Below are 13,007 nucleotides of genomic sequence, written 5' to 3'. Positions count from 1 at the left end.
CCTGTGCTGCGTGATCCACACCGGATCGATCATCCTCTGCCATGTGGTGAGTCACAGCACCTTTGCACATTCGCTGGAGGTGCCCGATCGTTTTGCAGCCTTTGCACACGTAGTGCTTGAATCGATATTGATGGGCCCGATGATTACCCCCGCAGCGCCAACACGGTGCTAATAGATTCACATTCACCCCCGATGGCGGACTCTGAGTCATCACGGGTCTTGCAGCCGCAGGCGCATAGGCCCTGCCATATGCAGTTCGGCCTGCTCGCGATGTCGTTTTATGCACAGTACTTGCCGGTGAGCTTCGATGTTGAGAAGATATCTGTTTGGTGTTATCGCCCGTGGCCATGCATGCCTGGGCGATCGCGATGGCCCTGCTCAGGTCTAGGGTTTCGGTAGTCAGCAGCTTTCGAAGAATGACCTCGTGGCTGATGCCCAGCACGAAAAAGCCCGCAGCATTTGTCCCAATGCAGCTCCAAAATTGCAAGGTCCCGTGAGGCGTCTCAGGTCGGCGACATAATCCGCCAGGTCCTGCCCCCGGAGCGATGGTGCGTGTAAAAACGATATCTGGCCATGAGGATACTCTCCTTCGGCTTGAGGTGATCCCGAACCAGCGTGCACAACTCTGTATATTCCTTCTCCATTGGTTTTGTCAGTGCGAGCAGATTCTTGATGAGGCCCACAGACGGTGAGGAGAACAGCCCTGGGCTTGGCCGCGTTAGTGTCTCCTTCCAGCTCATTGGCCATGAAGTACTGGTCGAGATGCTCGACGAAGGCTTCCCAATCATTACCCTCTACGAATCTCCAATATTCCAACGGCAGCCATGGTTGCGTGAAGATTCGTATTCTGTTACTTGTCGCCAGTTGTTGTGTATAGAAGAACTCCATGAGGCAGAGTACTGTGAGCTAGTGTAATAGTCTTCTTTATTACAACTCCAGAGTGTCTAAACAACATGGCAGCCAACCTTTTATACTGGCTCTGCACGTGTGTGAAGGTGATTATTAGGACTTCACCAGTCGCACCCTCCAGTGGCAAGTATTACATAGTTACATACATAATACACCCCTTATTCTGAAACATTCTACACTCCACCCCAACCGGAGCCATATGATCTCCTGGGAGAGGCAAAAACCAGATAAAAACCCAGGCCAATTTAGGGAGAAAAAAATCTGGGAAAATTCCTCTCCGACCCATCCAGGCGATCGACACTAGTCCAGGAGATCACCCTGGCTGTATTCTATTCCCTGCAGTACTTACCATTATATCTGCACCGTCCAACAAAAGGTCATCTAGTCTAATCCCAATTACCAGCTCTAGGTCCGTAACCCTGCAGGTTACTGCACTTTAAGTGCCCATCCAACCATCTCTTAAAAGTAGTGAGGTTTCTGCATCCACCACTCTTCCAGGCAGCGAGTTCCAGATCCCCACAACCCTCTGCGTAAAGAAGCCCCCCCTCAAATCCCCTCTAAACCTTCCACCAACTACCTTAGAACTATGCCCCCTCGTAATAGACCCCTCCACCAATGGAAATAGACCCTTACTATCCACTATGTCCAGGCCCCTCAATATTTTGTACACCTCAATGAGGTCTCCTCTCAACCTCCTCTGTTCCAATGAGAACAAACCCAGCCTATCCAGTCTGTCCTCATAGCTAAGATTCTCCATTCCAGGCAGCATCCTAGTAAATCTCCTCTGCACCCTCTCCAGTGCAATCACATCCTTCCTATAATACGGCGACCAGAACTGCACGCAATACTGTGGCCTAACTAATGTATTATACAATTTAAGCATAACCTTCCTGCTCTTATATTCTATGCCCCGGCCAATAAAGGCAAGCATTCCGTATGCCTTCTTAACCACCTTATCCACCTGGCCTGCTACTTTCAGGGATCTGTGGCCAAGCACTCCAAGGTCTCTTTGTTCATCTACATTATTAAGTGGCCTACTGTTTAATGTGTACACCCTTTCCTTATTAGCCCTCCCAAAGTGCATCACCTCACACTTCTCTGAATTAAATTCCATTTGCCACTGCTCTGCCCATCTGACCAGTAGATTGATATCCTCCTGCAGCCCATGACTTTCCTCTTCATTATCACCACACAGCTAATTTTAGTGTCATCTGCAAACTTCTTAATCATACTCCCTGTATTCAAATCTAAATCGTTGATACATACCACAAAAAGCAAGGGTCCCAGTACTGAGCCCTGCGGAACCCCACTGGAAACATCCTTCCAGTCACAAACACACCCATCAACCATTACCCTTTGCTTCCAGCCTCTGAGCCAATTTTGGATCCAACTTGCCACTTTGCCCTGGATCCCATGGGCTTTTACCTTCGTGACCAGTCTGCCATGTGGGACCTTATCGAAAGCCTTGCTAAAATCCATATACACTACATCATACGTATGTGATGGAGGAGTCTGGGACATTGGTGGAAAGGTATGATTCTGTGAGCATGACGATGTCAGGTTGTGGTTTGACTAGTCTGTGGGACAGCTCTCCCAATGTTGGCACAAGTGCCCGCTGTTGGTGAGGAGGGTTTGCCAGACCCTCTGGGCGGGCTGTGACGTTTCAACCGTTTTATTCTTATTGTTAGTTTCAGCGGACCAGCACTACCCCTCCCCCAGCCCCGCACCGGCCCCTCCCCCTGCCCCCAGCCCCGCCCTGGCCCTTCCCTTGCCCCGTCCTGACCCCTCCCCCAGCCCCACCCTGCCCCCAGCCCCGCACCGGCCCCTCCCCCAGCCCCACCCTGGCCCTTCCCCTGCCCCGTCCTGGCCCCTCCCCCAGCCCCACCCTGGCCCTTCCCCTGCCCCGTCCTGGCCCCTCCCCCAGCCCCGCCCTGGCCCTGCCCTTCCCCCAGCCCCGCCCTGGCCCTCCCCCAGCCCCGCCCTGGCCCCTCCCCAAGCCCCGCCCTGGTCCTGCCCTTCCCCCAGCCCCGCCGCCCCTCCCCCAGCCCCGCCCTGGCCCTTCCCCAGCCCCGTCCTGGCCCCTCCCCCAGCCCCGTCCTGGCCCCTCCCCCAGCCCCGTCCTGGCCCCTCCCGCAGCCCCGTCCTTGCCCCTCCCCCAGCCCCGCCCTGGCCCTGCCCTTCCCCCAGCCCCGCCCTGGCCCTGCCCTTCCCCCAGCCCCGCCGCCCCTCCCCCAGCCCCGCCCTGGCCCTACCCCTCCCCCAGCCCCGCAACGGCCCCTCCCCCAGCCCCACCCTGGCCCTTCCCCTGCCCTGTCCTGGCCCCTCCCCCAGCCTGGCCCTGCCCTTCCCCCAGCCCCGCTCTGGCCCTGCCCCACGCCCCGGCCCCTCCCCCAGCACCGCCCCGGCCCCTCCCCCAGCCCTGCCCCTCCCCCAGCCCCGCCCTGGCCCCTCTCCCGCCCTGGCCCCTCTCCCAGCCCCACTCTGGCCCCGGCCCCTCCCCCAGCCCCACCCTGCCCCCTCCCCCAGCCCTGGTCCCTCCCCCAGCCCCGCCCTCGGCCCCTCCCCCAGCCCCGGCCCATCTGGCCACGCCCCCTCAGTCGGAGCTCCGGAACCAAAGTCCTCATCTCGGGCCTGGGAACCTTCCCAGGTTGCACCGCCGGCTCAGGTTGTGTTTCCGTTTCCGGTCGGCCAGGCGCGAAGTTTCCAGAAGCTCCGAGAAGATTCCGCCACAGAAGCCGCGGCCGCCATGGGGATCCTGGAGAAAATCTCGGAAATCGAGAAAGAAATCTCGCGGACCCAGAAAAACAAAGGTCGGAATCCGGGAATTAAACACAGGCCGCGGTAAACACCCGACACATTGTATAGACCCGCCCTATAGACTGAGTACAGTGAGCCCACCCTATAGACTGAGTACAGTGAGCCCACCCTATAGATTGTGTACAGTGAGCCCACCCTATAGCCTGTGTACAGTGAGCCCACCCTATAGCCTGTGTGCAGTGAGCCCACCCTATAGACTGTGTGCAGTCAGCCCACCCCCTATAGCCTGTGTACAGTGAGCCCACCCTATAGCCCGTGTACAGTGAGCCCACCCTATAGATTGTGTACAGTGAGCCCACCCTATAGATTGTGTAGTGAGCCCACCCTATAGCCTGTGTACAGTGAGCCCACCCTATAGACTGTACAGTGAGCCCACACCCTATAGACTGTGTACAGTGAGCCCGGCGTATAGATTGTGTACAGTGAGCCCGCCCTATAGATTGTGTACAGTGAGCCTGCCCTATAGTTTGTGTACAGTGAGCCCACGCCCTATAGATTGTGTACAGTGAGCCCACCCTATAGATTGTGTACAGTGAGCCCACCCTATAGATTGTGTACAGTGAGTCCACACCCTATAGCCTGTGTACAGTGAGCCCACCCTAGACTGTGTACAGTGAGCCCACACCCTATAGCCTGTGTACAATGAGCCCACCCTATAGCCTGTGTACAGTGAGCCCACCCTATAGACTGTGTGCAGTGAGCCCACCCTATAGACTGTGTGCAGTGAGCCCACCTCCTATAGACTGTACAGTGAGCCCACCCTATAGATTGTGTACAGTGAGCCCACCTCCTATAGACTGTACAGTGAGCCCACCCTATAGACTGTGTGCAGTGAGCCCACCTCCTATAGACTGTACAGTGAGCCCACCCTATAGATTGTGTACAGTGAGCCCACCCTATAGATTGTGTACAGTGAGCCCACCCTATAGACTGTGTACAGTGAGCCCGCCCTATAGACTGTGTACAGTGAGCCCGCCCTATAGACTGTGTACAGTGAGCCCACACCCTATAGACTATGTACAGTGAGCCTGCCCTATAGCCTGTGTACAGTGAGCCCACACCCTATAGATTGTGTACAGTGAGCCCACACCCTATAGATTGTGTACAGTGAGCCCACACCCTATAGATTGTGTACAGTGAGCCCACCCTATAGACTGTACAGTGAGTCCACCCTATAGATTGTGTATATTGAGCCCACATCCTATAGATTGTGTACAGTGAGCCTGCCCTATAGCCTGTGTGCAGTGAGCCCACACCCTATAGATTGTATACAGTGAGCCCACACCCTATAGATTGTGTACAGTGAGCCCGCACCTATAGACTGTGTACAGTGAGCCCACCCTATAGACTGTACAGTGAGCCCACCCTATAGATTATATACAGTGACCCATGGCCTATAGAGTGTTTACAATAACCCACACTCTATTCGCTGTATAGTACACAGCACATACACGGTTTATACACAGTATATAAAATGCTCTACATATAATACTTTCCACACATCATGTAAACTATATATAATGCACTCCATATGCTATATCCACCTTTTACATAAGAACAGGCTGTACACTTTATATTACACTATGTAGATACTGTATATCTAACAGAATTATATGTCCAAGCCATGGCGTGTGTGTGACATGGAGGTAAATGGTATAGTCTTTGGGTTTCTTCATTCTAAACTTGGGTTGCATCTGGAGAGAGCCTTTTGAGCAGTCGAATGTTGGGGTGAAGTACAGTAGTTACAGGTCTGTCGCTGGTACTGACAGTTGCCATTTGAGAGGGAGAGTTAAGAGTATTATACACAACACATATTATCTTGGCTTTAAGTATTTTTATTCTCTTGTGTATTGGTACCAAATCTGCTAAATACAACTGATGACTGACCATAATGTGATTGGTGTTTTACAGCCACTGAATACCATCTGGGCTTGTTAAAGGCCAAGCTAGCTAAGTACAGAGCACAGCTGTTAGAACCCCCAAAGTCGGCAGGATCCAAAGGGGAAGGCTTTGATGTGATGAAATCAGGAGATGCTAGGGTAGCATTGATAGGATTCCCTTCTGTGGGTAAGGTAAGAACAAGTTAAGCTGCCACGTTCTTATTAGTTCTCATTCTTCACATAATAATATTGTCCTCTTGGATAAACATGAGCTGTTCAGGGTTAGTGGGACAAACTAGAATAAATGGCGAAAATGCACAGCTGTTCAGCCAACACCTGAAATACAGAGAGAGCGGTCGTATTACTTTTGGAAAGCAATTCATGAATGATCACACCCAAGACATGAACCTGCCGCACTTGCTGACTATGTTGCTATGCATTTCCTATTTTGGGAGCAGATTTTTTTATCCAGTGTGAGTAAACTTTAACATAGGAACAGGAGGGGACCATTGAGCCCCTCGAGCCTGTTCTGCCATTCAGTGAGATCATGGCTGATCTGTGACCGAACTCCAAACACCCACCTTTGGTCCATATCCCTTAACACGTTCAGTTAACAAAATGCTATCAATCTCAGATTTACAATTAACAATTGAGCTAACATCAATTGCCGTTTGCGAAAGAGAGTTCCAAACTTCTACCACCCATTGGGCCCAAGTTTGCTCCCAGGGTTAGAATGGCGCATTTCCGTGTGGTGTGCTGACTTTTTAGATCAGAAACGCGCCTATTATTTACCTTGGTATTCTCGCCTCCGTCCGGTCGATCCAGGCCCTTGGCGTAGCGCAGAAGAACGCGTGGAGGGCGGAGCCAGGTTCCTGAGCTGAAAACAGTACCTGGACCTCGGCACATGCGCGCTAGAGTGTGCACACAAGTGCAGCAGCTCCTCGCCCTCGAGGCTGTGTGGGAGGGACCCCCGAGGCTGCGAGGGAGGGGCCCGAAGCACCCCACCCCTAGCCCTGGCCGAATGGGCTACCAGAGCGAAGATCGGACTCGGGCCTCCCTCACGTTTAGCGCCCGCCGGAAGTCTTGAGCGCGGCCCGTTCACTCTCCCTCTCCCCGCCCCCTCCCCTTCTTCCCCCTTGCCCCTCCCCTTCTTCCCCCTTGCCCCTCCCCTTCTTCCCCCTTGCCCCTCCTCTTCCTCTCTCGACCCCTCCCTCTCGCCACCCGTCCCCCTCGCCACCCCTCCCCCTCGCTGCCAGTGACTATGAAATTGAAAAACAGAGCAAGAAAGGAGGGCGGAGAGTCACCCATTATAATATATAAGATTCTGTGATAACTTGGTGGCAGCATGTGTTTTAGCCTTTGACGATGTAAACTTTGAACCCCATTGAACTTGCTTATCCTTAGTCACAATGAAATGTGTTATATATACCTGATAACTTGGCACATTTGGGAGCAGTATTGCCTCTAGGTCAGATGTTTGCCTTATCATTCGGATAAAATGTTACATTGAAACGCGACTGTTTCCAATGGTTCAGGTGGACATTAAAGATCCCGTGATATTTAAAGAATTTTCAAAATAATTCCTATATATGAAGTGCTTTGAAACATTTAAGAGATTAATAAGGTGCTATATAAACACGGATCGCCTGATATATGGAAGGATCTTGGGTCATCTTTGCTCGAAAGCAGCACCCAACTCCAGACTCGGGAAACGGGAGTGTGAGGAGAAAAATCAAACATTTATTTATGAAAAAAATAAGCTTCCTAATAACCTAGAAAACTAACTTAAACTGTTGCTAATTAGCCAATATTAAATTGAAGCTTTGTACCTTTCTCTTATGATGAGCTCACACTTTAAATTTTTCTTAAGTTGTGCCAAATACTTGTCTTTCAGTCTACGTTCTTGAGTTTGATGACTTCCACTGCAAGTGAAGCAGCTTCGTATGAATTCACAACCCTTACCTGTATCCCAGGTGTTATAGAGGTCAGCAATTCTCTAATCTGGTTATTTATCCTGATCTTAGTAAGATTAAACTATACTGGATCTTTGTATGTGCACCGGGTGGATGGTAGTTGGTGTTGTGCTTTGATCCTGACATCTCCTCAGCAGAAGAATGCACACTATTCATCGTGATTGAATTCTAACTAGATGTGGTTGTGTTTTTTAAGCTTCAAACCTCGGTTATTTGTGGAACTCATCGGCTTGTGATTAAATTCATATTCATTCCTGAAGCAACTAGACTGGAGTCATTGTCGTTTACAGCATTATGGAGTACCTCGGAACATTCCCTTTCAGCTCCCTTGCAGTTATTTCCAATTTATATTACTGTTTTTATTAGATCTCCTTTCCTCCATTACAAAACATTAACATTGAAGTAATTTGCTCCAAGTTATGGGGTAGCAAGAGGTTTCTTTCATGTTTCACCAATCTTCTCCAAGGTACAGAGGGTGCAGACCTAAAATGCATTCAGGAGAACTTTTTTAGCCAATACGTAGCAAGCCCTACAAGGGAGCGGGCGGTTCTGGACTGAAGCTAGGCAAGTGGAAGGGGCATCAGTGGGAGAGCATTTTGGTGCTAGTGATTATAATTCAGTTAGATTTAGGGTAGTTATGGAAAAGGATAAAGTTAGAACAGGAATAAAAGTTCTCAATTGGGGGAAAAGCCAATTTTCCTAAGCTGAGATGTGATTTAGCCAAAGTGGACTGGAAACAGCTACTGGAAGGTAAATCAGTGTCAGAGCAGTGAGAGGCATTCAAGGGGGAGATCGGAGGGTTCAGAGCAAGTACGTTCCCTTAAAGAAAAAGGGTGGGACTAACAAACCTAGAGCCCTTGGATGTCAAGGGGCATACAGGGTAGGGTAAAGAAAAAAAGGGAGGCTGATGATACTGAGGGCTCAATACTGCAGAAACCCGAGAGGAGTACAGAAAGGGCAGGGGTGCAATTAAAAAAGAAATTAAGAAAGCAAAGAGAGAGCATGAACATTTTTTGGCAAGTAAACTCAAGAAAAACCCAATGATGTTTTATAAATACATTAAGAGCAAGAAGATAATTAGAGAAAGAATAGGGCCGATTAGAGACCACAAAGGTAATCTGTGTGTGGAGGCAGAAGACGTGGATATGGTTCTTAATTAATACTTTGCGTCTGTTTTCACAAAAGAAAGGGGCGATGCAGATACTGCTATCGGGGAGGAGGACTGTGGAATATTAGATGAAATAAACATAGTGAGAGGAAGTATTAAGGGGTTTAGCAGCTTTGAAAGTGAATAAATCCTCAGGCCCGGATGAAATGTATCCTAGGCTGTTAAGAGAAGCAAAAGAGGAAATAGCAGAGGCTCTGACCATCATTTTCCAATCCTCTCTGGCTACAAGTGTGGTGCTGGAGGACTGCTAACATTATATCTTTGTTTAAAAAGGGAGAAAGGGATTGACCGAGTAATTACAGGCCAGTCAGCCTAACCTCAGCGGTGGGAAAATTATTGTAAAAAATCCTGAGGGACAGGATAAATCTTCATTTAGAAAGACACGGATTAATCAAGGACAGTCAGCGTGGATTTGTTAAGGGAAGGTCGTGTCTGACTAATTTGATTGAATTTTTTGAGGAGGTAACCAGGAGGGTCGATGAGGGCAGTGCGTATGATGTATATATGGATTTTAACAAGGCTTTTGATAAGGTCCCACATGGCAGACTGGTCATGAAAGTAAAAGCCCATGGGATCCAGGGCAAAGTGGTAAGTTGGATCCAAAATTGGCTCAGAGGCAGGAAGCAAAGGGTAATGGTTGATGGTGTGTTTGTGACTGGAAGGATGTTTCCAGTGGGGTTCCGCAGGGCTCAGTACTGGGTCCCTTGCTTTTTGTGGTATATATCAATGATTTAGACTGGAATGTTAAGGATATAATTAAGAAGTTATGAGATGATACTAAAATCGGCTGTGTGGTTGATAATGAAGAAGAAAACTGGGCTGCAGGAAGATATCAATCAACTAGTCAGGTGGGCAGAACAGTGGCAAATGGAATTCAATCCAGAGAAGTGTGAGGTAATGCATTTGGAGAGGGCTAACAACGCAAGGAAAATACACATTAAATGGTAGGACACTGACAGGTATAGAGGAACAAAGAGACCTGGGAGTGCAGGTCCACAGATCCCTGAAGGTAGCAGGCCAGGTAGATAAGGTGGTTAAGAAGGCATACAGAATATTTGACTTTATTAGCCGAGGCATAGAATATAAGAGCAGGGAGGTTATGCTTGAACTGTATAAAACACTAGTTAGGCCACAGCGAGAGTACTGTGTAAAGCTCTGGTCACCACATTATAGGAAAGATGTGATTGCATTAGAGAGGGTACAGAGGGGATTTACGAGGATGTTGCCTGGACTGGAAAATTTTGGCTATGAGGAAAGATTGAATAGGCTGGGTTTGCTTTCTGTGGAACAGAGGAGGCTGAGGGGAGACTTTAGTGAGATGTATAAAATTATGAGGGGCCTAGATATAGTGGCTAGAAAGGATCTCAAAAAACCCAGAACACACAATGGTCTATTTTTACACAAAATGGGGTACTTTAATAATTCTTGTATTATACGCAAGCAAAGGCACTCAACTGCAGGAGACCCATTTATAAGAGTATGAAGACATTTGCAAAGGTTGTTTGGCAGTAATTATGACTTGCCATGCTGTTAAAAGGGTATTTAGACTGGAATAGCAAACCCTAACTTTTTCTGGCCAGTTTAGTTTGTATATATCAGCTGCTAAGTACAGCACATTTGCCCCATTCAGTGTGCTTCAATGGTGAGTTTCTTGCGAGATACTGTTATGGCAAAGCCTCTAGAGGAACAGGGATTTTCCCATTTAACTGCGCATGTGCGGTCACTGGAAGTTGCTGTTTGATATCCACATAAATAATGGTGAGTGCTGTTCCCTTCACCATTATTTTTACAGTAAAACCTGGCCGAATGTTTTAATGGGCACTTTGCAAACCATTGCAGTTCTTCACATTTCCTACTGGTGGTGCTGCTGAGGCATTAGTAATCACCGCCCTCCACAGCACAGCCCCAACACGCAGGAATTAAAACAATATTATAAAACTATTGATTTTGTTTGTGTGCCCATAATTTCTGTATTAAGTTCTTAAAGAATTATATCTATTCAATGGAAAATGGATTAACGGGTTAGAATAAAAGCCTCATGTTCAGTGTAAATGTTTTTTAAAATTTTGTTTAGTTATTTTTTTTCTTTTCTCAGTGCGATTTTCACACGACATGATCAGCCAAGAGGATTTAAGAAAAAGTTGTCATAGTACTTGTTGGGTTGGGGGAAGTAGGGGGATTCGTGAGGACGAATGCTTTTGAGTTCCAATGTGCTGTGCCACAGGGGGTAGGATACCAGTACACAGTTAAGCTTTTCCTACACAACTTCCTGATTTCAGCAATATTGGTCAGAGAGGTGCAGATGAAAGTTGTGACCTACCTTATTGGTGGTAGAGGAGATATGGAAAGAGTGTTATCACGTACTGCTACACAGGCAGCCATAGAGCAGGGTGGGTAGGGAGTCTGGAGACACACCTCCTGTGTTGTATATTGTTGGCTGCCACTTCTGTTAGTCTGTAATTTAAGAAATCCTAATAGAGACATTAAATACACCCAAAAAATTAATCATCTCTGGATCCATGAGCCATAAAATGAAACTATTTGCTAAAAAAATAAGGATTAAAATGAATTATAATGTCATTTTTTTTATGATGCAGCATAAAGGAGCTAACATTCAGCTTTTGGATCTGCCTGGTATCATTGAAGGAGCAGCGCAAGGTTTGTATATGTCTTTATTGAGTTGCAATAAGTTTTGTAATAATTAGGCTGCCTATGAGAAAAACTGTTGCAAGTCCTAATCTCAGTTTTGCACTCTGTCTTCCTCGGTATTGGAGGAGGGGCCATGGGGAAGGTGGGAGGGCAGAGTCCCTTTGCACATGATGGTCATGGGCCTTGTAGCAAGCTGATTCAATGTCAGCAGTATCCAGCAAAATGTCTGGTTGGACCTTCTTGTACTCACCTCTGAAAGTATGGATAATGTGGGTGTAGGAGATTATACATTCCCTACATTAGGACAGTAACTATACTTCAAAATAACCTGGTTGTCTATGAATTAATTTGGGGCATTCTGAGATCAGGATAGGCACGATACAAATGCAAGTTAGATTGTGTTCTCTTATGAAAGGTCCCTCTTTTTTTCCCTTTCTCCTCTTCACTTCCTCTTGAAAATAAACTTGGGAGTCTAGAACTAGGGGTCACAGTCTCAGAATAAGAGGTCGGCCATTTAGGACTGAGATGAGGAGAAATTTCTTCACTCAGAGGGTGGTGAATCTTAGGAATTCTCTACCCCGAAGGGCTGTGGAGGCTCAGTCATTGAGTATATTCAAGACAAAGATCAATAGATTTTTGGATATTAAGGGAATCAAGGGATATGGAGATCGGGCGGGAAAGTGGAGTTGAGGTAGAAGATCAGCCATGATCTCATTGAATGGCGGAGCAGGCTCGAGGGAGCGAATGGCCTACTCCTGTACCTATGTTCTGACAATGACTTGTTCAACTTTCAGGAAATACAATAAGTAAATTATGAATCAACTTCTTCCCAGCACAAGTTTGTAGTTGAACTTTATCTGGAGTGACAGATTGCTAAAATATATATATATTTTTAAACCCATTGCAGGTAAAGGTCGTGGACGACAGGTGATTGCAGTTGCTCGGACAGCAGATGTTGTAATAATGATGCTTGATGCGACGAAGGGTGACGTGCAGAGGTGTGTGTGTGTGTGTGTGTGTGTGTGTGTGTGCAGGCAGCAAGGATGTCCATGATCAGTGGTTTAAAAAAAAAAACACAATCATTACTGGAAATATAGCATGTTGGTGGAATATGAAAAGAGTTCAGATATTGACTCCTGTTGGAGCACCCTACTGCTCCTTAATTCAGCACAGATTGGGACCTTTTGTCTGTCTGGTTTAGTACAACATCATATGGTCCCTTTACCCACTAACTATTATATATATCCTGAAGTAGAACAGCTGTATTATTACTCTGGCTGTTTGAATAACACAGCCTGCAGTTGTATTTTAACATTAGCTGACTCCAGCTCAGTTGCCAATAACAACTTTGTAACTTGCAAAACTTGAGTTGAAGCTGATCTGCAGTTGGACAAAAGAATACAGCTGCAGGAAACTTTCCCTGTCTCGCTGCATTACAACAGTGACTCGACTTCAAAAAGTACTTCTTTGGGCATCCGCAGTTTGTGGAAGGTGCTATATAAATGCAATCTCTCTCTCAGCCGATATAGCGAGGAAGGATCCCATGCTTACTACTGTTTGGAATAGGATTGGTTAATTTCTATATTGATGCATGCAAAGAGTTGTACTTGC

The 13,007-nt window shown here is 47.6% G+C and overlaps 1 protein-coding gene across 1 annotated transcript in view; it reads left to right on the top strand.

Annotated features, from left to right (window-relative positions):
- The first annotated feature begins 3,560 nt into the window (after positions 1–3,560).
- Positions 3,561–13,007, top strand: part of drg2 (developmentally regulated GTP binding protein 2) — a 33,670-nt gene continuing 24,223 nt past the window's right edge. Inside the window, exons 1-5 of the mRNA XM_070901489.1 lie at positions 3,561–3,719; positions 5,638–5,798; positions 7,501–7,590; positions 11,345–11,405; positions 12,304–12,394. Coding sequence (XP_070757590.1) covers positions 3,656–3,719; positions 5,638–5,798; positions 7,501–7,590; positions 11,345–11,405; positions 12,304–12,394 — 467 coding nt within the window. The 5' untranslated portion in view covers positions 3,561–3,655. The remainder of the gene's footprint in view (positions 3,720–5,637; positions 5,799–7,500; positions 7,591–11,344; positions 11,406–12,303; positions 12,395–13,007) is intronic.

This window comes from Pristiophorus japonicus, chromosome 15 (assembly GCF_044704955.1).
Source record: "Pristiophorus japonicus isolate sPriJap1 chromosome 15, sPriJap1.hap1, whole genome shotgun sequence".
NCBI classification, from domain to species: Eukaryota; Metazoa; Chordata; class Chondrichthyes; family Pristiophoridae; genus Pristiophorus; species Pristiophorus japonicus.
The sequence above is the reverse complement of the archived record's forward strand: the minus strand, read 5'-3'. Positions and strand labels throughout refer to the sequence as shown.